This window comes from Prenolepis imparis, unplaced genomic scaffold, assembly GCF_030444845.1.
Source record: "Prenolepis imparis isolate NDT839.2.m4 unplaced genomic scaffold, iyPreImpa1.0 SCAF_9, whole genome shotgun sequence".
NCBI classification, from domain to species: Eukaryota; Metazoa; Arthropoda; class Insecta; order Hymenoptera; family Formicidae; genus Prenolepis; species Prenolepis imparis.
Window position 1 is genome coordinate 6,741,467 of NW_028141167.1, and position 27,642 is coordinate 6,769,108.

The 27,642-nt window shown below is 38.3% G+C and overlaps 2 protein-coding genes and 1 long non-coding RNA gene across 3 annotated transcripts in view; all 3 read right to left on the reverse strand.

Annotated features, from left to right (window-relative positions):
- The window catches only part of LOC145940583 (uncharacterized), a 54,570-nt gene extending 37,924 nt beyond the window's left edge, over nucleotides 1-16,646 (reverse strand). Inside the window, exon 1 of the mRNA XM_083045911.1 lies at nucleotides 16,494-16,646. Coding sequence (XP_082902037.1) covers nucleotides 16,494-16,578 — 85 coding nt within the window. The 5' untranslated portion in view covers nucleotides 16,579-16,646. The remainder of the gene's footprint in view (nucleotides 1-16,493) is intronic.
- Nucleotides 368-7,084, reverse strand: LOC145940585 (uncharacterized). The gene is made up of 3 exons (XR_014426044.1): nucleotides 6,739-7,084; nucleotides 896-1,040; nucleotides 368-835 (listed from the first exon to the last, which is right to left on the reverse strand). It is a non-coding gene; the product is annotated as an uncharacterized LOC145940585 (long non-coding RNA).
- Nucleotides 16,647-21,355: 4,709 nt separating the features above from the next.
- On the reverse strand, nucleotides 21,356-25,363 carry LOC145940753 (uncharacterized). Its single transcript, XM_083046245.1, has 5 exons — nucleotides 23,408-25,363; nucleotides 22,924-23,028; nucleotides 22,612-22,827; nucleotides 21,792-22,112; nucleotides 21,356-21,706 (listed from the first exon to the last, which is right to left on the reverse strand). Exons 1-5 carry the CDS (start codon nucleotides 25,346-25,348, stop codon nucleotides 21,560-21,562), a joined length of 2,730 nt encoding a protein of 909 aa, XP_082902371.1. The 5' UTR covers nucleotides 25,349-25,363; the 3' UTR covers nucleotides 21,356-21,559.
- Between the last annotated feature and the right edge of the window lie 2,279 nt (nucleotides 25,364-27,642).

Here is a 27,642-nt window from a genome sequence, read left to right on the forward strand (position 1 = left end):
CCCCTTTCTCCACGGTGGCACAATCTCGTGGCTAGTCAAGCGTGTAAGAGGTTGCTTGCTTTTTCTAATCTAGCTGCTGCGATAGAGAGTTGGGCACGATCGACGCTCTAAGCAGCAATTTACATGTAAGCACCCCCGTATCCCTCACGCCCGGTTGTAATTACGTATCGCATCGGGGGATAATCGTCGCCTGTCTTTACCGGAAGATGTATAATCATGTGGCGATGTAGGCATTACGCTTTCTCAAATCTGCTTCAGTCATCAATGATTCTATCAGTTCATCGAAACGTTATTATTTATCACAAAAGAAAAAAGAAAAAAAGATCGAGCGTAATAGTATATTAAATCTTTATTTAAATCCCATGTATAATTCAAGAGATATTTTAAAATTTATATAAATATACATAATTTGTCGGCTGGTCAATAAAAAAAAGATTGCAATCAACAGGCGAGAAAAGTTATATTCCAGTGTCGTTCTTTGTACTCTTGTTAAATTAGAATTATTTATATAAAGAACGAGAGACATTCTCGAGCCTCCTTGAATGTGATATTGCCAGGAAACGATGAGGCATTATTAAAAAAATCTTAATGTCTTTGAGATTGTCTTGTGATCGCCTTGCATGAAATACGTTGCAGGAAGTAGGCGAGGCTCGTTTATCCTCATTTCTTCCTTGTATCCCGCCTTCTTCTTCAGTCCTATTCTATATATTCATCAACCCGATTATCGGCCTCTGATAATTGAACGTCTTGGAATTGACGTCGTTCACGCCGACCTCACCTCACGGCAGTCTGCTGTCAAACTTTTTCCGCGAGACACTGTAATATCGCTATCTACCTACAATTACGCCGTAATTAAGAACGGCGAGGGGCGATAATTAAAGATTAAGATACTTGCCAGCCGAGGAGGAGCGCCTGCAGAAGTGACAACATCGCCGCAAGCAAAGCAGCTCGGCGATATTAAACTCCGCCTGGTACGAACTACGCTGTGTCGGTGTAAAGTCGACCATTGACTACTTGCGGATAATCGCTGCGTCTCGTGCCTACGTTAGCGCCGGGACGCAATATAAAATGTAAGATAAAATAGAAGCAGTAGACAATAAATATAAGAGGAGCCAATTTATAATAAAAGCGTTAGTAATAAACAAAATTTCAGAGCTTTTTTTATACATTATATATTCTTCTATATTACATTTTATGAAATTTAAGAATCTCAATTAATTATCGATATAAAATTCACTATAGATTTTTTCCTCTTAAAACAAGAATTATAGACTTACAACTGTTTAAATATTTCTTCTTGATCGATTCAACATCGACTTAATTATAAAAAATTTATAAATATAAATTTTAAAAAATATTTAAAAATTTATAAATTGATATTTACATCCTTACACTAAATAAATGTTAAATAAATTTAATTCGATGCTACTTTTATCTAGCTCTTATCACATTTTATCATATATTATATAAACGCAAAATTTATAATTTTGAAAATAATATGAGTAAAGCACACACGTAGTTAAAAAATAATTAGAGTTTATATCTTCCCTATTATTACAAGGAAATATTTAGGTAGCTTATTCGCGGTAACATCGATTCAACCAGCCTATACAATTAAAATGCATAAATCTGAACAATAACTGGCTATCTCATCGAATCGACTATAAACACGTTTATTTTTTCTCATTCGTCTCACTTCTCTTTCTCTTCTGCCTTTTAGCAGTTCATGATTGTCCGTTTCTATATTTTGTTAAATTATCAAGACTATGTTTTCTTAAAAATTATAATATTTATCTAAAAAATTATAATATATATCTAATGTTACTTAATAATGAGAGATACAAGTAAAATAAAATTAATATCATAATTTTAATTTCTGTAATAAAGGGATAATAATTCTATGATTTGAATTATAAGCGGATTGTGAAACTAAAAAGATGTAATATTGTTAATATATATTGTTCTTTCTAATATTTTTTACACATAAGAAAATTAAAAAATTTACTCGTTAAAATGTACGTAAGTTATAATATTATAAACATCAGATCATTTTTAATAATTTGTAAATGTTTTCGTTGGTATTAACAAAACACGGTTCTGTGCCAAAATATCTTCTTATGAGACGAGCTTCGGCTCATCTTACACGAAGCTGTACTACTTTCACCCGTTAATGAGTAAGTTGCGAAGCAGTTATTTAATCGTTACAGCAAATAATGCGAAGCGTATAAATGGGGCGCGGACGAAGAAACAAAACTCCGCTCTTGTGAACAATGGGTTCGTTAACAGCGGTGTTTCATTACTACGAAAACAAATTTTCTGGATGCTTTGCAATCATCGAGTCATTCAACTCAGCGCGACGTTTTGACGGCGCGACGGATGCTCGCGAATGCGAAGTTGTCGATACTTCTGTCAGTACCATCGCTGCCATGATTTGTTAAAGTTTCGTCGAAGAGAGACGCGAACGCTATTCTGATCGTATACACGGTGTCGCCGAACAGATATTTTAATATTTATTGCAAATTAACTTTAATTTTTTTTTAAAGGAGAAACTCCAGAATTTGTTTTCTCTGCATATTAACATTTGTAACGATTTCAAGCTGCTGCATTTTTTCTCTCAGTTTTTTAATCTTATTCTCTTATACATTCGTGCAATTATGAAACTCGTGAAATTGTAACAGATTTGGTTGCAGTTAAAATTTGCGAACAAAGTTTTTTGATCGGCAAAACGTTATATTACACGCATCGAGGAAAATTTGAACCCAATGCGAAAAATGGAAACGTTTGTTAAGCAAACATTATTTAGTTCTCGTGTAACTTGCCCTTTGTAACTCGGTCACCGTCGTGTTATTTTATTGTCCGACGCGTCGCGCTCGTCCACTAACTTCCTAAAACGCTCTTGTTCACAAAATTGGTACGTAGATGGATCGCGCGTTCAGAGAGAGAGAGAAAGAGAGAACGAGAACCGAAGGTAGTGTAAATCGAGCTTACAATCCAATCAGACAGTCCCCGACTCTGTCTCTCTTTCGAGCGCTCGAAGGTTCGTCAGAACGCTCGAGGGAAGAAAGCGATGACGAAAGCGAGAGAAAGAAGAAGACTACCGAGGCGAGAGGATGTGTGTATGTGTGTGTGTGTGTGTGTGTGTATGCGCGTTGAGAGGAGAAGGATGGTAGCGGCTCTGAGTGACGATCAAGAAGAGGGTGGATAGTAAGGCAGAAGCGGCAGGGCCGCAGAAATAGCCTCGGGGGTGGTTTAAGTAAGGGGCGGCATATAGCTGCAGCAGGGGAGAAAGGAAGAGTAGTTGGTGATCCTCGCGAGGGTGGAGGGAGGGGAGCGGCAGGGGACACGCAGATATTTCCGAGTACATTTTTGATGGGATTTTTAAATGAGCTCCAATTGCGTTAAACGCTACGGCTTTCGACTTAAGGCAAGATTTCCTTAAACGACGTTTCAGCCTCTCAGAGCCTCGGCGCTGTCTCGTTCCGGAATGAAAATTACCGGAGGTCGGCTTCGTCCTCTCTCCGCGCCCTTATATCTTGCGCCCGTTCTTATTTTTTTCCTCTCTCTTTCTTTTTGCCTTCGTCGTCGCTTACGGTTATTTATTGCATGCGTTGGGATATTAGTGACATCAGTTAGCTCCTGGATAATTATACAGATATCTATAAAGTCAAAGTACCGTTCTGTCAAAGTATACAGTTTTATCTGAATATCTGTGGCCTTTTTCGACACTATAGTTTTGTGAATAGTTTTAAATTTTTATTAGCGAGAAACTAATTTTAAAAACTCATCAAAGAAAGAGAAGTAATGCATATTAATTTCTTATATCTCTCTGGAACATTTTATATATCAGATTTAAGATTGCTTGAGAGCTCGATAAACGTCAGACTGTACGTCTTACGCAGAGGGGAATTGAGCATAAATTGTGTATAAATTACGGAGAGCTGGGACAAATTAAAGCACGATCGTGAGATTGTTACGTCCGCAATGAACAAGTTATTCGCTATAACCTGCATTGATTTTTAGAATAAGGATGTTTATCGCAATACGTCGGGTACATCGAGAAGAAAAATGTAGAGAGATTATACGAAATAATTTTATAAAAATCTATTAAATATATAAATGAAAATTTCGCATAAAGTCAATTATGTGCGCGAGATACGTGAGTAAGAATGAAGTAAGGTAGAAAGATAAGACGAAATAAATTGCACCGAGTTTAAGCGTGCTTTTACGGCGACGATGAGACATATCTTAAAAATAAAGTAGGATAGAAGCATCCTCTATAGTAAACGTACAATTACATCATCCGAGAATTAGAAATAATCTGAAAAAAATTGGAGAATTATTTAATTATTAACTTAAAAAAATCGCGCGATTCATAAAACTTGCTAGATTTTGCACTGTGAATAAGTAACTAAACATGTATTATTTCCAAGAATAAGTAGATAAAAGTAAGTAGATAAGTATATAAAATTTCTACATATATCTCTAAAGTGCGATACCAATTGTTTTGCGTGTACAAACGATGCACTTTTCCCACATAATCGCAAACGTGTCGACTTTGAAAGAAATCGTTGAATCCTATATAAAATACGTATACGATACAAACAACAAGGATCGTGCACTAAACACAGCTCGAGAGCAGTTAACGGCCACTTATCGAATTAGAAGTTTAACCGTGCCACGTAATTTCGCGGCGGTAAGAACGTAATTGGCACTTAATCCCGTTAACGGGACGTTAACACGTAGCGACGACCCTTGGATGATATCCCCCGTTATTATTACGCGTAACGATGCATCCGCCGGTGACGGTCGTATGGAAGTCCTAAAGACTCGCCCGTTCTCGAAAGTATCGACGTGCACATATTTCCGCTGACGCTGCCGTCACGTTTACACGGCATCTCTGCCGAAGCGCAGTAACATTGCAGCTGTGTCGACGAGAGAAGGTGAGAGAAACGGAAATAGAGAGAGAAAGAGAAAGAGAGGGGGGGGGAAAGAGGGAGAGAGAGAGAGAGAGAACCTGTAATACGCTGTAAAGATTCAATTTTGCAGCGTTTGCCGGCACGTGCGGCACGTTAATCTCACGATGCTTAAGCGATGAATCGTCGTGCAAATTGTCGCGCACCCAACCCTCTCGTCCGGCACAATTTTGCGTCTGGTTGCACTTGTGCGACACGTCCGATCACAGCAAGCGCCATAATGAGCTTGCTCGGGCTACTTTGTTTCGCGATAATGAATGAGAGATCGAGCGTAGTTGCGTTGTGCCATTGCACAACGTATATGATTGACATAATTGCAATCATTGTCATAAAGAATTGACAGCTATATGCTATACGAAATAAACTGAATTTTTTTTTCTTTAATTAAAATGCGAAGAATTTTATATCAATTTTTCTTAACTATTACACGAATCGGTTCGAATTCTTTCCGAACGATATTTAATTAACCATATAGTGATAATTTTTTTTATTATATTGTAATTTGTTAATTAAAAATTCAATTATTATAAAATAATAATTAATACCCCCCCATGATTGAGATTAATAATTAAATTAATCTCAATTACTATTATTTTTTAATTATTGGCTTTTTAGTTATACATGCATATATATCTATAAAAATAAATTTATTTGCAATACTATTTCATGATTGAAACTTTATATTGTTACGTAATTAATACATTGCAGCGAAACGTCACTTAAAATTGATATAAATTTTAAGAACGTATTTTTTTCGAAAGTTTCCGCTAATCGGAAAGCGTTTGTTGTATCGTTGTTGCGGTAAATATACATAAATCTTGAAGACATTCGTCTCGGTATGCGTTCGGATGTGAGAGAACACTCTGAGAAATTAAACTACTTTCTACGAGTAACGAGTGCGAAAGAGATAATCACCGCTTTTCCTTCGCTCGCAGAACAAGTTGCATACATCTGGCGCTCTATTTGAAAACTTTTGCATTATGTCAAGTCGCCAGTCACACAAAATGCAACACCGGTCATCGCGAAAGATGCGGGCATAAACATCGCCGATAAGAAGAAATATGTATGCGATGAGTACGCGATCGCCTCGTGTTTAGCTTTTCATATAGCGCGCACACTGATTTTCTCGACAAAAATTTTCAAAATTAATGAATAGTTTTATAAAAAATACTCTGTTAAAAATATTGGTCATTTTCGAATAATTGTTTCAAGTAAATCTGATCCGATTTTTCTCTGACATAATCTGACAAATATAAATTTATCTCTCAAATAAATAGGACAAAATTTATATAATATATATTCAAAAACGAAATTAAATAATTTATATAATATATTATATAGTGTTTTTTATACTAAGCATATTAAAAGCGCAAGCAACGTGAAAATTCGTGCAATTTTACTTCTTGATTAGATCATTGTTTAAGTGCTTTGCATTACTTTTTTATTGCATCGATTTTTTAAGCATAATTAATAGTTAAATGTTATATATGATGTATAAATAAAATATTATCTATTATATATATATATATATATATATATATATATATATAATGTAGATAAATGTATTTATATATATATATATACATAACAATAATAGATGATAATAATCAGTGCAACTGACAGATCAGATTTGAAAGTTCCATTTATCAAATAGTTAAAAACTAAAGAAAGATTTTTAACAGCTGTATCACAGTGTACTATCAACCACTCGAGGTTGATGCCTTTGTTTACCAAGCCTAACATCTAATAATAGATTGCTGTTTACCTGCTAAGTTCATCGTTCCACCTCGATCGGTCCATAACGAGCCTACAGTTCCATCAGGAAAAAAAACCTTGGTTGTGCCTCTCGAGTTACCGGCTCCAATATAGTCACAGATAGTGTCAACCCTTGGCTGCGAGTGCGAAAGTGCGCGACGATGGGGGGCGATGACGAGTCAGCGGTCCAAACTCTCAAAACTCTTCGTCGTTGAAGGGGAAAAAATCCGTCCGGGATGCGAGTCGTTGCGCGAATGAGCGCGTCCGAATCACCGGCTACGTGTTTTCTTACAGGAGTTTGGCGCGCGACTGTGCTACTGGGGCCAACCCCGGCCGCCATCAACCCTCTTATGGCTCTGTGTCCCTACGCGCTCCTCCGATCCCTCCTCGCCGTCCTCGTTCCGTCTTCGTTTTGCATCCCTTGCGCGCTCGCTCTCTCCCTCTCCCTCTCTCTCTCTCTCTTTCTCCCCTATTTAGCGCCGCTCCACATCGCACCCCACCACCTTCACCCCCACCAAAACGTTGAGCGTGACAATCCTTCTCTATTTTCCTTATACCCTTCGGCGTACTTCCTTTTTTCACCCACGGTGTCGTCCTCCGCTTTTCTCTCTCTTTCTCGCCTTCTCCTTTCTTCGGGTCTCTGATTTTCCTTCTTTTTTTCCCCTTGCAGTCTCTCTGTTCCGCCTCTGTCGTTCTCTCTGCCTACCCCTTCTATACTTGTTTCCCGTCTCGTTTTATCCTTCAGCCTCGTAGAGCTTCATTACGACACCTTTTCCCCCGTGAGCAGTTTCATCCCCCTCGTCGCGACCGTCTCGCTTCGACGCCTTTGACCACTCAGAGGGTTATCCCGCCGTTCGCCAGGTCTCTGCTTTCTCTCGTTTCTTCAGCACCTTCCTCCCCTCTCTCTTTTTCTCTCTCTCTCACTCTTTCCCTCTGTCTCTCTGTTTCCCCTCCGTTTGCCCCATCTGTCATCCATCCCTGTCTCGTTCCTGACGATGCAACCCCTTTCTGTCCACCCTGTGCGCGGAATCACCACCGACATGGACCGACGCTTAGCGCCGGCGCGCGCGCCACGATTCAAAACTGCGGTTAGAAGGGGTCGTCGGAGATAAGGATGCGTCCTAAATATAGCGACGTGGTGCTTAAGATACCCTTCCCTCCCGCACCTAGTTCCCTCCGAGATCCTTACGAACGCCTCTCTTAGTCGCACTCAGAATTTCACGATTTCTTTCGCTGCCATAATGGTCGCGTACTCGCTCTTCTGTTTGTCGGAGATGAAAGGAGATTGATACACTCCTAGAAAATTTTTCTTGACAACAAACTATAGCAAGTAGACTTTGTTGAATCTCTTGATTATACAATGTTTTTTTCCGGAGAATGCAAAAAAATTGATTTAACTGCGACGAGTTTAATTATTATAATTCGATTTAGAATTATATAGAAATTATTAGAATTAGAATTGTATCAATCATCACAGAGTTATATTTATATAATCGGTTATGCAGAATTTATTTCTTTGTTTTATAGAAAAAAAAGCTGAACTCATTAAAATCACATCATTTCCAATCTTTTCAACTCAAACGCGCGGAATGTCGCTTTCGATCACTCATTGAGGTCGATCGGAGAGGACAATATCTGTCTGTCAGCGTTACAGTTAATAAGAAACGCATACGAAGCAACGTACGGGAGCAACGGGAATGAAGTATCAGCGTGCGCGCCGCGTCGCTGTCCTAGCTTGCGTATAAATAAGGACAGGCTAAGCCCCGTTCTGGCCTGTAATTACGACGGAACTAAGCCGGGTATTCCGTGGATCGGTGATCCTTCGTGCCTGGCGCGACGCCGAGAATCTCCGCCCGGCCGAAACCAATTTGGAATTAATGTAACGTCCTGCGGAATTAACGTGCTGGAGTCCTGCCGAACGGAAACGGCGACTGGCCCTTGACGCGCGCGAAAAACTTGCTCGTTAAAAAATTCATAAGAATAACACATCCGCAAAATCGAGACTTATCTTTTATTTCGTTTTACGCCGACATGGATTGTCTGATACATCTACGACTTACTTGTTTTTTTTATAATAAATTTTTATATGATTTTTATAAGTGCACAATTTTTCTATAGAATAATTCTCTATAAAATAATACGCAATTTTTATAATCCTTATAGACATTTAAATATATCGATATTTTCAAGAAAGCAATGAAATAACATAGGACTTAAATTACAATTACAATGATATTATTATGCGTTAGCTGTCAATATTAAATTGCTTTATTTTTGGCAGCTGATATTCGCTGATCATAGCCGATGACTTTTTTAGTCAAAATATATACTTGGAATAAATTCTATTGTACTGCTAACAAATGTGAATCACGTCATTGACCCAGTTTATTGCATACAGATTTGTATACACGAGTAGCATGAGATACATGGATTATTACCGCGGGATTAGGTCCTGTACGGGGTACATTAAATGAGAGGCGACACATCATGGAAGTATAAGTACGTAGTGTGCTGGAGGGTTATACTAACGTCTGACATTTATGTTTTGATCCGTTCTCTCGTATTTCTCGATCCGTCTAAAACACGTCGCATATTGCAAAAGTAATGTAAACTATGTCATAACACGTAATCGACGATACTATGTCGATCTCTTAATTGTCTTTGCGCCTGCTGAGGCAAGGCGTTTCTTAGAGCCGCCAATAAATCACAAATGTCGTCGCTGGTAATATAAATTAAATAATTTTCGTTGGTGAGAGATGATTGATCGTCTTATGAAATTTAATGAGAGGAAATTGTTGGAAATAAAAGATTCTTTTTAGTAATGTTGCCAGTTATAAAAGATGAAAGAGACGGCAGATTAACTTACTAAAATAATCGAGGAAGAAGTTATTTGAGCTGTTATATCTCTTTGATGTTTGCTGAAAATTTTTAATTCTTTTTTATCAAGCACCAAACTCTCTTTCGGGCTTCGCCTATATAATTAAAAATAAATAATTTAAAAATGCAGTTGGTAAAATATTCTAATATCTTAGTAATGGGACTCGCAAAAAGAGCTATAGAGTAACAAGAGAAAATTACAAAATGTACTTTAAAATATCGAATAGACACTACAGAAGGACGCGATTAATTATAACTAGAAGTATTTGTAAGTACAGCATTTCCAGACAAAGGATAACGAGAATGGCGCTAAATGGATCCAATCTGTCCTTCATTAATTTTCGTCTTGTTAATCATTATCAAAACGAAAGCTCTCGGAAGAACGTAGATTCCCGACCAAAGCCGACCACAGTATATTAAAGCGTCGTGAACATCAAACGATCACTGAATTCACCAGATGGTCGAATAAGATGTCACGAATTAAAGCCATATCGCGCTCTAGTACGAAAGGTTTCCCTCTGCTACATAGCATTAGACTACCATTGTCCCACTGACAATCACCGCCTCTCATGAGACTGAAGATACATTTTAGATGGCCATTGACTGAATATTGTCACATTCGTATTATTTCTCGATGATAGTAAAATTAAAAAAAAATATTTTCTTTCTTATTTTCTTATTTAATATTTTCTAAATGAAGAAGCGGAATGTATTGATATTATTTGCAAAAGTGTATAAAATGATTAATTCGTATTCAATTTTATTGTAACATTATCTATTAGTGTATAATACTGTAATATATTTTCTTATTAGAGTAGAGTGTCTGTCAAAAAAGAATGTATGAATACATTTTTTATAGAAGAATCTTTAATAATATTATATTGAATAACAATTAAGAATGCTATATAGTAATAATAAAACATTGCATGTTTCGCAATTTAAAAAAAGAAGTGAAACATACATATAATTAAATAGACACGCGGATTTCAATTAAAGTCTCGTCCTAAATTCGACATTCGAAGTACCTTTCTCGAAGACGAAGAGTCAAGCAAATGGGGGGTGAGAAGGGGGAGAAGGGTAGCGCAGGATGATAGGAAGATTTAATTCGCTTTCGATTTGATTCGCCTCGAGGCAAACCATTGTTTCGGCTGAACTGCGCGACAAAACGCGCGCAGAACCGACGACCGATGAAAATGAAATTAGGAATGCGAAAAGAGGGGGAAAAAAAAAAAAGAAAAGAGAACGCGCGCGAGAAGAGAGGTGAAAAGAATAATCGAGAGTGAAAGAGAAGAGAAGAAGAAAAAGAGAGGGAGAGAGAGATAGTCGGTGTGTACCAACCCCCTTATCCGATAGACCGACACGTACCTAAACCCTTTCCCCCCCGTTGACAGTTTACTCGCGGTTCGCTTGTCATCGGCAAAGATACAAAGATAATTGGTCATTGGGGTATGCCATCGCGCGCGGGGTGAAGCGAGATAGACGAAACCAAGTACTTTGAAGAGGACAGGCACTTTGAGCAGATTTGCTTTGGCCGTTGTTTCGGGCTTGTATTTTAGTTTAGATCAAAAGACTGACGCCACTGACCAATTCAGCCGTATCTAAGCTGTCGCCTCTCCGTTCTACCGTCGGCATCCTTTCTCGTTCTCTCTGTCTCGCTTGTCGTGTGTTCGCGTTGTTGTACAACGGTTCCCTCTTTCCCCCTTTCTTTCTCTCTTTCTCTCCCGCGTTCATCGCCTTTGTCTTTTAATGATAAATTCTTTGACAAACTTGTAGTCTACTTGTCTTTAATGAGACTATAACGCGAGATTTAATTATGATAATATTTAGCATCTGTGTTCGAGTCGAATCAAATTTAATTATGTTATGTTATGTTAATATAAGGATTAGTCAGTCAATTTTGCGCTATGGCTTCGAATAAAGCGGATCTACTTCCGTCAATCATCTTTATATTTTTCTTTCCGAATCTCCTCTACTTTTCTATATCGTAAGCTTAATAAAAGTTTATTAAAAAAGTTCGTTATAAGCTCTTTAAAATTATTAGAAGCATTTTCTTCAAACATTGAATATTGAAATATAAATTAAATATTGAAAGATGTCGCGATGCTAGATGTGTAGTATAAACGCGTCAGAAAAATCATCGAGTCATATTTGTATTCGAGGTATCATTAAATTTCGAAGAATCTTTATTACTCTTTATTTTATGTGAATTTTATTTTATTGTTTTAGAAATCTTCCCAACTCGGAAGAACAACGAGGAAGGGGAAGAGATAGCGGCAAGATAATTCTGGACAAGCTGGAAGCGATGAAATCGGAGTGGCAGGTGGCATAATGGGCACGTATGGTCCGCATGATTTGCATACCAATGGTGAGTAATATAAATTACACATAATTACCTGGGCGTTCCGAGGGAGATTCCGCTAATTTTATTCCACCCTATTTTCATTCCGCGATTGCGGAGACAAGGCCATAGGCTCAGTCGTGAACTTATTTAAATTACGCGAGAACAATTTTAGCCATTAGATAAAATTCTGACATGAGTCGCGTATCTCATTGTCAGTATGAAAGTCTCGGACACATTGAAAGCTCTCCTCGATTATATCTATCCTATATATCCTATCTGATAGAATCATTTTTGCGCGCGAAACATTGCATTCGGAGGATAAAGAGCGCTCGTAAAACCGGCGCCGTTTTCAGGCGCGAGGTTTATGTATTTCACTTTCCCCAATTAAAAAGTTAACCGCGTTGTGTTATTAGAATGGTATCGCGAGCTGCGTACAGTATAATTATCAGGTACGAATGCGATACTTAGGAATTGGCGATGTACCTCGGCGTGTTTATTGTTAACCATTTGCCGCCGCTTTTTTCTCCGACATTGGATGATACAGGCAATGCCGTCTCGTGGCGTTTAATTTTCCAAGTTTTTCCTCGAAATGGGTCTTGAAAGTTGTTCAGTTTCGCCAGAGCGAAAGGAAGAAGGGAGGGATAAAGGAAGGAAACAGGAGCAAGAGTAGATGAGATGCAGGAGGGATGAGGAGGAGGTGAAGGGCGCTAACTTAGGCGTCTCGATCCTTTTTAATGTTTATAGTTTCGAGACGCGCCCAACATGCGCCGTAAACATAGCGGCGAATTGCGCCTCTCGTATAGCGGAGATAATTAGAGAGAAATATCGCTTAAAATAAAGTTCAACCGCTGAAAAGCGAGAGAGGCTCGAACCCCGCTGCTCTCTCTTTCTCTCTCTCTCTGTCGTGAGATATTCGCGATGCTTTCGCGATAGAAACGCGAAAGCGAGCACAATCGAAACTTGGCTAATTGTTCGCCAACAAACTCGGCTTAGCGGCTGCCGACGCTTCCTTGTAAATGGATCGTGATAACCGCGGATATCTTTGTAGATTTTTGCGTATGAGTATCTCGAAACGAGGATGTTCTATTCTATGATATCAGTAGTGAAACGTTAAGAGAACGATAATCTATATATTTATATTATCGCGAGAAAGACTTATTAATAATAATATTATTATGCCAAGATATGCCAAAATTAACTTGTTTTCTTTCGGCGTCGAATTCGTCGATCGCGATATCTTTCCAGGAGAAAAAAAAAAATCGTAATTGCATAAAGTTATTTTTAGATTTTGCAAGGTCCGTCCGGTTATTATTTTTGAACGATAAATCGATCGGCGATATATCCTTATCGGTAGTATGTCTGGTCGACACGCCCGGTAATCGAGCGGAGGTGAAACCGAGCGTCGCTTTATCCCGAAAGTTTCGCAAAGGTTGTTTGGCACGAGGCGGTGGCACAAGGGGTGAATCCGGCCGACACTGATTTAGAAGCTATAAGTCAGCACCGACGCGCAATTACCCCCCTTCGCCTGTCAGAGAGCCGGTTCGAGCGCGGCTTTCGCCGCGGGATGCTTACCGTGGGATTCGATCCTACGGGCTATAGCTTTTGAAAATGGTGAAAAATGGCGAGAACCGCGCACTCTCGTCGCCGTTTTGCACGGCGACCCCGGCCTTCTCCTCCTCCTGTCTAAATGCAAACGTTATCACGACAATTTCGTTGTCAATCGTTAACCGCGCCTTAACGAGTAATCGATCGCCGATGCGATGCATGTGAAATTCGAGAAAGGAGGATATACTATATCGACGACCGATAGATAGCTGGAGAGAGAGAAAAAAAAAAAAAAAAGAAAAATGGAATTTCCCGGTGCACTAGAAACTCGTCGAGGAACCGAGGAACCAATTTCTGCGAAGCAAAGTTCTATTTTGCTGCGCGCGTCAGTTTTGTAGCAGAGTAATACGATTTTAAGCAGTATATAACGATATTTTAGCATTATTATTATTGATGTATAAGTTGGATATTACATTTATATTTGAGTTTTCTAAATTAAAAATTTATTACTTCATATTTGAGCTAAATAAAATTTAAATATTTATTTTACATTAAGGCATAACGCAAGTAACTCACTGCTGTATTAATTTTTTTTATATCTTTGCTTAAATCACTCGTAATCTGCATAGGAATGTGATACACGAGTTATTAATTTGCCGAATCAGTCAGTTAATCAATTTTGAGCTATCGCTGTAATAAAGCAAATTTATTCTTGCCAATCATCATTATATTTTTTTAAAATTTTTATATCGCTTACTATAGGGCGAGTTTCTCGATAAGATTATTAATGACATGTTTATCTCTTTAAATTTTCGTTTAGTTTATTTTTAATATATATATCTCGCATATCTTTAAGTATCTTTTCAAATTAAATTTTCTAATTCTTTTGCATTTATATCACAATATTTTTTATAAAAAAATTAGAAACATGTCACATCAAAGATTGATGTAAATATAAATAATCATTATAACAACTATTGACGATGCGATGCAGCGAGTAGGAGGATGAGCTCATTCTAAATTCGGTCGAATAAGAGCTTGAGGTGAGGCCGTGAACGTCTCCGATGCATAGCGGACAGTCGCGCAAAGTAAAGGCTTTGACCAAGGCTCGATATGTAAATACATTTTGCGGCCTTCTCTGCGATGACGCCGGTAGCCACGTCCTGCAGACGCGGTACGTAGTTCCCTATGGATTCTATCCGCATTCCAATACGTATACGGGTAGAGAACTATCTCGCGGAGTCCTAGAAGGATCGAACGGGATAGGAGCCAGGACCGCCCCGTTATCCGGCTTTCCTGCGACTGGATAACGGAAACACTTGCGGTCTACACTTGCGACTCGCATATTACTATGACGCATATTATTACGCATGACTCGATATTACTATGTAATCCTGTTTTACAAAGCTAAGTTTATTTATGACCGACCGGTACTTTGTCGAAGTTTATAATAAGCAGGAAATTATGATAATTCTGATTATTTATAATTAGAACAAGATATCAAAATTGCAAAAAAAAGTTAAGATTATTTGATTAAAGATATATAATATATTAAAATATTAGCAAAAGCCAATTTCATAAATATTTCATACATAGATCGTTCTATTGTTTCTTTTGAAAATCTTTCTAGAATCTGAGTATAGTTCTCTGATCGGTTTGAGAAAATTATTGTTTTTATGGTTCTTATAGAAAATCACATATTGCAGCATGACATGTGTATATGTGACGAAGAAAAAACAAAGATAAGCTGAACAAATTATAACTATAACATTTGTGCAAAAATCTTCTTTAATAAGGATATAAAAACTTATGCAACTTTTTGCATAACACAGAGATCTATTTAAATAATATGTCAGATAGTGTAAACCTAGGAAATATACATTGCTTTTAAATTTCAATAATTTTTTGATTAATATTTTATAGTCTATGCATTTTTAAATAAGAAAAAAAGCTTAAATTATTATGAATATTATTGAATCATTTCGTAGAGATATTATTTTACATTTTGAATTACACGAGTGTTACATATGTATAATAGAGCATACACAAGTAACTACGAGAACAATCTTTTTATGGAAGAATAGCTTGATATCATAAATAATTGACGAATTGATCTGATAACGTCTGCAATATTCGTCTCTCTCTCTCAACGTGTGCACTTTTAAATCTTGTTAATTATATCACAAGCCATGTCAAGAGTTCCGTATATTTAGCAGATCACGGGTCCTTGTAACCGCTCGCTATAGAGAAGTAATCACGGGGAAGTTTAATTGGGACTTCGTTCGTAATAAGTTTTCGAAGTATTCGTTGGAATACATGGAAGCCTTCGTGCTTCAAAGTCCCCTCCGATTGCGCGGCCGCTTTTTGAATTCACAATCGATAATTCGGAGCAGCGCAATATCCGCCCTAGAGGCGACCGGGTAATTTGCTCGGTCGTCTCGCAATTCCATTTACACGACGGCTTAACCTAAGGTTAATTTGATAGTAACATTAATCGTCGCGCTAACAACGATCAAGTCAATTAAACTAGAATTTTAGCAAATCGCGACGTGCAAATAGATAAGATAGTCTTTATTTAAATGAAATTATGTTAACAAAATTTTGATTTATCAATCATCGAGACAATTGATATTAAAAAATGGAGAGCGTTAGGTATAAGAGAGAAAGAATAGGCTTTAAAAGTATCGATTAAGAAAAAGTCAACTTGAAGAGATATATATTCGAAGGATTTATAAAAGTCTATATGATTTAAATTTCTTAAAAAACATTATTGTCGGGTCGTTACTTTTATGAGAATATATTGAGTGATATTTATTACTGCTTATCATCGCGCCGCAAGGACGATAAACTAACGCAAGGCTTAAGTACCAAGTATAGGGACTGCTGTTTAAACCGGTCGAAAGAGCGTGGAGGAAGCATTTTTTTACGCTATTAGCGCCTTTTTTTCTTGCTTTTTCTTTTATGTTTTTAATTACTTTTATGTGTCTAATTACTTTACTTACGTTCGACGGATGAGAGTCCTCCCTCCTTGGTCACGTGTCCTGGCTGCCGCTCGAATTGTTCCGCCGTAAAGATTCCTCTGTGCATTTCTATATGCACGCTTAACAATCGGAGAAAGCGTGCATCAGCTCGCGCGATCTTAACGTCCACTTTTGCACATAATAGCGAAACGACTCACTGCCTCATCAGTTGCAGTGCACTATTACTTCGTTAAGATTACACGTTCACCGTTGCGTAAAGAAAGAACATAGAAGTAGTATCGTCAATTATGTTACATTAGCGATTGGCAATTTCACATTATGAAATCGATCTTCAACTCATAATTAATATGATTTAATTTATATAAATAATTATTTTAATAATTATTTAAATAATTATGGAGAATTATATTGACTTTAAAGATAAATATAGAAAAAAAGCAATTGAGAGTAAGACGATTCTTCCTGGGGCTAAAATCGATAATTAAAATTAGAATTGATAATCGAAACGAGAAAATAAGCGCTTGTCAATCTTTTTCACTCCGCAAATTGACCGACTTCTTTCCGCGAGATGCGATTCGAGTGTTGCTCGCTTCCGCGGTTTATCGGGATGTCACTCAGGTCAAAGGATATCGATAGACTGGCACTGGTGTGTCGCGTGTACCCGCTATCGGCACGGCATACTTTTAACAACAATACTATATGTGACGCACGAGCGAAACAGAAGAATCGTGCGCTTCGTCGCGCCGCTCGGCTGATGTAACGACGTCGGGAGCAACCGTGACGGGCGCGGCCTTCCGGATGCGACCGGATGTTGGACGAAGCTCATTACGACGAGCGGTAATCCTCTGCACGGAATCGCGCCAGTCGCGCAGAGTTCCTCGAATCCGACGATAAATCGCAACAACAGCGCTGCTTCGTGTTCTTTCTCTTGCTCATGACGGAATCATTCGGTAAATTCAGTAATCGATTAGATAACAATGATATAACAATCATTTACGTTATTAAAAATCGGATAAAGCGGTCTTTGAAAAGAATACACCCCTTAATTTGAAATTAATATGAATAAGAGCAATATATGTATATATAAAAATGTTTTTTATTTAACAAATTAAAAAAAGCTGAACAATTTTAATAAATAATTGTCTCTGGCTCCGTTTCTGCCCACGTGATTGCTCTTACTTTGTTTCGCATAAATTTCTCTACTTTTTATTTAATCTGCATTTTATACGTGGGACGCTGTATCATACATCTTGACAATTTTATCAAATAACATACGAAAAAAATCGCCACGTGCCCAGCTGCCCATTGGCTTAGATGCCTCGAAAATTCGATTGAATTTCATCCAACGCATGTTACGCACAGAAATTCCTGGACAAACAAGAATATGAAAAGCAAATTTAAAGTTTTAATTAGAAATATACAAAATAATCGGGAAAAAAATAACGTGTCGCAGCATATCGCGAATAACAGTGCTTTCAATCTGATATAGTTTCCATGGATTAGCATTCATTCATTCATTCATTCATTCATTATTATTAATGCGCTCGTACGTTTATGTGGGCATCGCGCTGACAACGCACACTACATCGCGAAACTTTATGACAATAGATCGAACAGGCTCGAACAGCCGGCAGGAAGCGCTCCTCGTCGGATTTGTAAATGGGTGTGTGTGTACGTGCGTGCAATCGTGTGTGTATTTTGCTCTCTGTCGTATATATCGCTCGCAGCTAACGAAGCGGATCGCTCGGTAGCTCTCTATCTCTGACGTGCGTACAAAATATCGCAGAGAGACTCGCCACACCTTCTTACATTTATTGTATTTATGGAGGCACTTTTTAATTTATTAATTTCAAGCAATTTTCTAAAAAAAAAAATTCTTTTGTATATTTCGCAAATTTCTACTTCGGATATTATCTGCATAATATCTAGGAAAAAAAGTCCCGTATTTTTATAGATAGGATAAAGAGATAGCGAAAAAAAGAGGCACAATAACGATCGATTCGATTGCTCGCGCACGCAGGATTCTCTCGGTAGTTTTGTGCGACGAGGCTGAATAAGATGATCGAAATGTCGAGTGTCGCTTCCGGTGAGGGTTCCCTTTCAAAAAGTGCACCACAATAACGGTAACGATAATCATCGAGCGAACGAACGGGCGAAGTGACCGCGTCTTATTTTACATTCATGGCGTATTATGCAATAAAGGCGTGCGCGCTCAATAGTTGCACAAGCCATCGAGAGTGAATCGCGTACATTATACTATACGCGATGTATCGTGAGAACGCAACGTCACGCGAATTTATCGTGTGATATAAGCTCGCGCACCAGGAACAGCTGAGGGAAACTTATATGAGAAATGATACGTACATCGATATTCTTCGATATTTGAGTTTTGTCGCATGATTTTAGTCAGACTCTTGATCTCACGAATCTTGATCGCACGAATCAAGTTCAGTTTAGTTTAGTTTAGTTTTTGTAATTAATTATATTAATTTAGAGACATCTCTCGCGATACGCAGTCGTGATTGGATTCGACAGAAGTAACAGTTTGCAATCTACGTACCTGATCGGGCGAATGATATACGTGCGTTAAAATCAGCTGAAATGAAATTCGCGCAACGTATATATGGTATACATGCATGTTATATTTTATTGTATACACATAGCTGAATTAACAAACGCGAAATTCCGCGAAATTCTTGATTCGAGACCAGCATTCGGCGAGTTAACTCACTTTTCATTCAACACCATCCATTGCATATTCTATTTTCGGGGCGAACAGCCTATATAAAAAAAATCGTTAGGTCCAGATCGGCTATCGGACGAATTCTCGTTGCGAATCGCGGGGCAAGCTCGGACTTCAATTGAAGTAATTAAAACCCGGGTACGCGCGGGGGATCAGGAAAGTTGGCTATTGTCAGTCGAAAGCGTGCGCCTTGTTAAATTTCTCGGTCGAACGGGATCCTTCGTCCCAAGTGGAGCGAAACGGATGGCCAATGGCCAATGATGACTCTAAACTCCCCCTTCGGTCTCTCTCCCTCCCGTCCCCTCGTCCAGTTGTTCGTCGAGTCGTACCCGGTACGTTTCCGATTCCCTTTCTGTCTCCTTTTTAGAGAAACCCCTCTTTCCCTCGTTTTTCCTTCTTCTCGTAAAGTTCGTGACTCACCGACAGATTTCTTGGAAAGGGGTAAAAAAAAAACAATGAGGGTTGTATCTTCAAAGTTCGAGATTTTTCAGCAGCATCCTTGTTAGTATCGGCGACTGGATAGTTACAATTATTATCGTTACGATTATTATCGAAAAATGTCCTAATCTGTTTTCTTTCGAATTAATATAATATTTTTTTCACAGATTTACTATTTCTTATAAAAAACGTGCTACTGAAATAATATATTTTAATTTATATATTATCTAATACAACACATATTAGCATTTGGAATTTTATTATCTAATTATCTCTTCTAGATTTTTGCATCATTACTTAACAATTTTGAATTTTCGTTAATCATTAATATGCAATAAAGATTATGTTAGCAATGCCGGATCGAATTTAAGTTCCGATTTTAATTTCGTTTGAGAAAATAAATCAATGAAATGTTTAAGAAATGAAGTATGTGAAAAATAGGTTAAGAGCATCCAAATATTTAACAAAGCGCGCAACGAGAAACGAAATAATGCTTTATGTTTTTATGTGTGTGTCGGCATATAGAAAAAAAGTTAGGCAAATATTAAAGGCAAACATACAGAGGAAGAGAGAACGAAAGAAAAAAAGAAGAGAGAGAAACCGGATTTGAAGCGACAAATTCATCCCAGCTCCCAGCTCGCGTATCTCTCTCTTGAATCTGGACCCTTTTTTTTTGTTCTCGCCTCATATTGCCTCGACCCGTATTATGCGAGACCGGCGATTTGGACTATTACTACGACGTTTCGTCGTACTATAATGACTCTTTCGTTGACGCGATATAATTTTGAATGACACTATTCCGCGAGCTAGAAAAACGAGAGAAAAATTATGGCGGAAAAATATACGCGTTGCACAACGAGGAGGAGGATATATCGCGCAAACGAGGCGAGTTCTGTTTTTTTTCCTCGCCACCGCTGTTACCAGCGGGTCTAAGGCACCGTTTTCTGTCGTAAGCAGACACTGTCAGGACATCCGGCGTCTGTGATACGTTTCCAATATTTCATCGTGGCTCGTTTACGTTATTTCGCTAGACAACTCGTCGATGCGAAATCGTCGGCTTTAAGTTTCATCCACCTGCTTTTTGTTTCACGTTGTCAATTTATTATCTTTTATTTTAAAATTATTATTTTGACACACATTGTATGTTGTTTATATTCACAATGATATTCGTTCCATTAAATTGAAATTGATAAGTTTTAAATGTGTCTCAAAGAGAATGCTCTTTTTCATCATTGAGAAAAAAAACACACATGTTTTGTGGATTATTTATCTTATATATTGATAACAGATTGCTATTATTAATGAATGGATGTCATTATTAATATTATAATTATTATTACGCGCGCGTGTTTAATGAAGTTCGATGCAATGAAACTTGAGTGATCGATAATTAGTGCAGCGAAATGCGAAGCATTAGTCGGTGCGCTGCGTTGCCAATGAATTAATTCGCGCCGTGAAATCGGACTGTTAATCCAATCTACACGCGAAATCAGGAATGATGGTCCTGCAACAAACGTTCACACCTTTTAACGATCCATATATTTTGATTCGAGAATTACGAGTGAAATCCGAGCGCGAACAGAAAAAAGCGCGACTTGATTTCTATTTGCGTTACGTCTCGCTCGACGAAGCCGAAACGCGACGATCATTAGCAGAAAATTAGACTCCGTAATTGAACGTTTGTCGAAATTTCGTCGGGAATTGTTCGCGATTGAAGCGTCCACGGCGGCTACGGAGGTTAACCGTTCGCCGCATACAGGAAATGGGCGTTCTGCGTCGTGTCATCATGTGGTCGTATCGGTTACACGAATGTATTTGGTGCCAATATACAGGCGTGGTGACAGAACCAACTTGGAGTGTCGAGCGACAGATTTCTTTTCTCGCGCTGATCCTTCTCGATCATCGATTACACCATTGAGCGATTCTCACGGGCGTCGCGAACTTTCAAACTATTGATTTGATCAACATTTATTTCCGATTGCATACGAGTGTCGAAGTTGTGTTTCGCGGGATCGGTAATTTTTGCCCTCAATAGTACATCCGGTAGTGAAATCTGAAATATAACGATAAAATTAAAAAAAAAAGAAAAAGAAAGAATCTTTATTCCCTTAGAGCGCGATTGAGTAAAGCGAACTTACATTCGAGTGTTCGCTAAACCATTTCGCGAAAGCTTTGACGCTCTCTAGATGCGTTATGCCCTCCCAAACCACATCCATCGTCTCTAGATCCGGCATCACGTTTTCGCAGCGCAGCCATCTCTCTCTCACCCGATTTCCGGGCGGTACAAATTGAAGCTTCCAGGGTATCGCGGTGCCAAACGCCATTGTTTTGGCCGGCTTACTCTCAGCTTTAGCATCTCTAATCAGGTGCTTCCTGGTCATGGCAAGCTCGCCTGCATCAGGACATTGTCTCGCTGCGGCAACTCCGTTGGGTACCATTGGCATTTCCTTTATCGACATCTGTCTCAAACAGAGATGCGCAATTTATATAATGAAATGTCGAGAAATTTTATTTCTTTATCGTTTCACGAGAAAGCTTTTTGCTAATAATTATTCTGACTTATTTTAAATTTTAAAACATCTAAATAACACGAGAAACGATGCCGAGTGCTAAATGAACGCAATGATCATCAATTATGAAATATGTTATTAAAATTCTTATCATTAATTTGTTAAATATATAGTTGATATTCTTCCACGGAAAGAAAAATCACTTTCACACTTCGCGAGAGACTTAATGCGTTTTATTTGCGAGACGTAAACGCAACTGATGGGGGTCACAACCCCCCAAATATTTCGCTAAAGTTATAATTAAAATCCTGCGTATGTGTGCCCCGCGGCGGAAAGTGCGTGTACGTATCGTTATATATTATGCATTGCAATACGATGTTACAACCGGACTATTTCGCGAGAACTGCAAAGCCATTCGCGTCCGTTCCGCACTTTGTTTCTATCCTACCTCCATCGTTCTACTGGCTTCGGCCGTAAAGTCAATTTCAAACATATCTCCGAGGACTTCCTCGTCGATGACTTTGTTGGTGCCGCCTAAATTGCACAGCCATTCGCAAAAGTCGCGGCATATCCTGTCCGTGATATTTTTGGCTTTCATTTCGAGAGTCGCCTCGGGATCGTAGCCTTTGAGGTCGTCCGCCGTTAAAGGACGCCAAGTGACAACCTACGATCGTGGATTACGAAATTTAAAATTCGCGAAACGCGAACAATGATTTCAGAGTGCGCGAGGGCTCTAACATTATTTTGTCTCTCGTTGTACCTTGCGTCGCGATTTCTTCAAAAAGAGAGCGTAAGGATTTAATCGGACCTGATCTACTTTGTCTGCATCTTCTTTCGACGAATCTTTGGTCGTCGGAGGATGCACCTGCGAGCGTATAAAAGTTTACTTTTAATTGATAACTCTCGAAAAAACGGTCTATGTCTGTGAGCAATGATAGAATTCTCAGAATTAAATATATTACATTTTTAACTTTATCTCTTTAATCCATTTTTGTGTTTAACACGAAAAATATATGATATAATAAAAGCATAATTTTTTATTAATTTTAATCGAAAATTTTATTTTAATAGAGATTTAATTTAAATTAGATGTGTGATTATAGATTGAGATAATTGTAATACAATATTAAACATTTTTTTTAAGTCATATAATATTCTTATTAATGGGACATCGACTTTAAATTCGTTATAACGTCTAGTAGAATACTACTACTAGAATAGTACAAACATCTTGATGTACGTACCACCAAGTCGAAGGGAATCACACCTTCTGCTTCTTCTTCCTCTTCTTCTTCTTCTTCTTCTTCTTCTCTTTCTATTTTGTAACGTACCTCGGTCTTTACTTTTTTGACTCTCTTTGGATACCAAATCGGCATGCCTAATAATGGCGCGACGAGATTGTAGGATTCGAGTGGCAGGACACGTCTTAGCAAACGGGAATTGCAGGCGGGAGGCTGTTGCGTGGAGAAAATGAGGTCAGATGGGAACTTGTCGGGGCTGAAATAACGTTTCGAGTCCGCCAGCAGCTTTGTTAATCTCGCGGTTAATTTAGCGCGTCTCATTAACGCTGTTGCGCCGGCGTGCTCGTGTCGTTTTATCAATCGCGAGGCGAATTCGCTCGCCAGACTTTCCAGCACACTCGTGACCGACGCGTCTTTTTTTCGGCTCGCTTTCTCGAGAAAACGCGAAATTTCGGCGAACGTTGACAGCGGTAATTCCGTCCGTCTCCCAGAGTAGGAGAAGGTCGACTCTTCCGCGGAATCTATCTCCGCCAAAGAGATTACTTCTCCTCGCCCATCTTCCGCCTCGCCTCGAGAAATCTCGAACGTACCTCTCGCAGAATCCTTCGATAAATCCTCGATGCTTGCGCAACTGTATCCTCTCTTTAGTTCGTCCTTTCGCGCAGATTTTACGACCGACGGTATCAGCTGCTGCTCTGACTTAACTTTCAAGAGGGTTCTCGGGCTCTTTAAGGGTGTATCCTTTTCCTCGCCGAGTCTTTCATGCTTTTCGTCGGCATGTTTCGACTGCAATTTTTCCGTCGATGTTTTCGAGGCCGCAGTTTTTGCGTCGTCATACTCGTCGTCAGACTTCTCCTTCGTCGTTATCGTACTCTCCATGAAAGCGATTCGCGATTCCATGGTAGTCGGTTTTCTATGTTTCAAAGCTCGCAAAGGTTCCATATTCGGCACGAAAACTGTAGGCAAGTGACAGGGCGCCATATTTTTGTATCGCGACGGATCGTCGTCCAACATCAACGGCGACGATGTCTCGTCGTCAGAAGTGTGCGAGGACGAAATTTTCGACGGTTCTGACGATACTGACATTGAAATGGAAGTGGCCTTCAAGCTCTTTGGACTCTTGGACAACAAACTTTCGGCGGGTTTCGCTGTTTTATCCTTAGATTGATTCGACTCGACCTTTGATGTCGAAATCGAGGTGTCTTCTTGTTCCATCAGATGCGACGAAGATGTCGATTTGTCCGATACAGTTTCAATTTTTTCCAGATATCTCGGAATATTTTTCCTTTGGAAATACATCTTTCGTAATTCCTCGCAAAATTCCGGAAGTTCGTCGGAGCTGGACTCGCTGTCGTCTCTCGCTTCAATTTCCGTCAGCAATGTCGTTCGCGAGGGGACAGCTTTGTCGATTTCGTCCGTCTTCCGCAAGGATTTATGCATGCAGGATAAACATCTATCGCGGTTCCTGCGTTGAAAGCACGACACCTTTGGTACAGCACTTAAAACGTTCGCCGAACGGCTTTCCCTGATTTCGTATCTGACGAACTTTGTGCTGAAGGCGGACCTCGCCAACGATTTCGCGGGGATCACCGAGGACCTACCGGAGCTCGATCCGAAGAGCTTATACCGAATGCTTTGCTTCTCGATATTCGGAGCCCATGTTTTTCTCAATCTTCTCTGCATTTCGCGAAAGAAAGGAGACTCCGGGCTATGAGTTCCGGATTCGGGACTTTCGCTCTCGGCCGCGTCTGACTTGTCGTCTGTATCTACTATCGATCTGTCGGTGGAAGAAGCGCGCGATCTCTTCGATATCTCTTCCCACATTTCGGGCTTGAAATTTAAATTTTTGTCCAGCGTCAAGTGCTTGAGAGCTTTGTACGCGCATTGTTTTGAATAATTTAAGAATGTTCGCGTTTTATTATCGGCTGTCCTCGTAGATTGCATTTGAATATTAGATATTATATCTTGTCATTTTGATTCACCGATAAACTTTTCCCGAGTTTTAGGAATGTTTAAATGTTTCTGTAATTCTGGATATTTTGTTCTCAATTTATCAGATGATATTTTAATTCCGCTTTGAAATTTTGGAAACAATGACGCGATTTTTACATCCTTTGTGCTCTTTGTCTCTTTTCTCGATTTTTTGTTAAGAGAAAATTCAAAATCAGACTTAAGCTTACATTGTTTATTCAATATATCATTCTCTTTAAATTTGATCTTTTCAATTTCACTTGCGGTCAAATCAATAACATTATCCGGATAATACTCTAATTTCTTTTTTGGCGAAGTAAACTCTTTAATCTTTTTGGCAGAAGTTATTTTGCTTTTAACTTTATCATATTTCTTAGAAGCATTCTGCAGCGGTAATTTAATCAATTTCTGTTCCGGTGACATGCTAGCTCTCGGATCGTCTGTCAAATATTTCTCAATATCATCGTCGAAAATTTTCATAGCAGGTTCATGTTTGTGAAAGGGACACGTTTTTTTTGAATAGACTTTTCCGTCCCCCGATCTGTCATATGGCATACTATAATTTTTGGAAGGAACATCTAGAAACTCTAATTCTTTGCATGAATCTATTTTTGTTATCGTACGTTTATTTTTAATGTGTTGTTCCTCCGCGTTTGTCTTAGCAATTGCAACTGCATCATTTTTGCATATCTTCTTTAATGGTGTAGGAGGAGAAATTTTAACTATCGGTTCTATGGTAGGAATATTCTCATCGTCTTTTTTTGGAGAAATATCTGGCGCTTTAAAGGATTTCGAATCTACGAGAAGTACGTTCTTATCGAAGCCTTGGGAAATGCAAGGAGTGTTAAAATCTATGATATCGCAAAGATCTGTGTCAGAATCACGCGAGTTAGGAATAATAGGAAGATAGGACAATTTTGGAAATGAATCTCTTACTCTAATCAACCTTTTTTCTTCATCGTCGCAAAACTTCTTCCAGTACGCTTTCGCCTTAGGAAAAGGATAATCCCATCTACAAGGTTATATATTATCTATGAGACAAAAGATTATGTAATAATTTTCAATATGTAATAATAATTTAACGAAGCATTACTTATAGATTTAATTATTAATTATCTTATGGATCTTTCCTGTCAAATATTAACACAATGAATTATTAAATGATGTGATTAACGATTAAATTTATTTAATGTTTGAAAATTGTATTTATAGTAAAAACATATCAATTTTTATATTCATGTTGTGTGTGTGCTATTCTGTATTTATTTTCATTATATATTTAATTAACGTACTTTGTTCCATCGACAACACGTAGTTTATGCATTGTGTAGCCATGTCTAGACTGCTTTGAACTTCTTGATGGATGAGACATCCTGTAGAATTTTATGGTATTTTTCTCGCCTCTGCGTAATAGATCGATGAGGTTATTTGCACTAATAAATTTTTTATATTTAATTAAACCGCATTTTCTGGTGGCATTCCGTGATTGTCGATATGGGCTACTGGGAAGGTGTTCAGTTTTATTATCGATCAAACAAATTAGCAGGGGGAATACAGTAAAGCATTGCAGATATTATTTCAATAACAAGCTTCTGAATACTAGGAAGAGATGGTGGTACTTCCTCCTGAAGCTTGTATTGATCGAATGTAGGTTGTCGAGTTCTATGTTCTCGACTGACGTTCAACGCGTTCAGGTTTTCTCTCGTGATTATAGCTTATAGCATCGCTCTTTTCAAAGGTGACTAAAATTGTATCTCTTGTGGATAATAACAAAAGACATTAAATTGTTATCTTGTTAAGATTCACACATTTCCTAGACTGTCCAAAATTTATCCCAAAAGATGTCTATACCATTTAAATATTTTACATTAAATGCAAAACGTACATATAGATTTTAATAAATACAAAATAAACACGATTTTATTTTCATTATTTTCTGTGAAGCAAAAAAAAGAGAAGAAAGTAATCATATCCTGTGATTTATCATCTTCACATTATTTATATTTTGAAGAATAAGTTAAAGAATGTAAAATAATTACTTTTTGTAGTTTTTGTAGAAAAAAAATACATTTTGAAATATATAAATTATTTTAGCTGCAAAAGCAAGGGATCTTTTCGGGACGGGCACTGTATATATAATTATGTAACTTTAGTATCAACTGCCAACCAATAAGCTGCAGCATAAATTATGGCAGCCGAAGGAACTTGGAAACTTCCAACGAGCACGCATATGTATCTATTTTGCAATAAATAGAATGCATTGCACT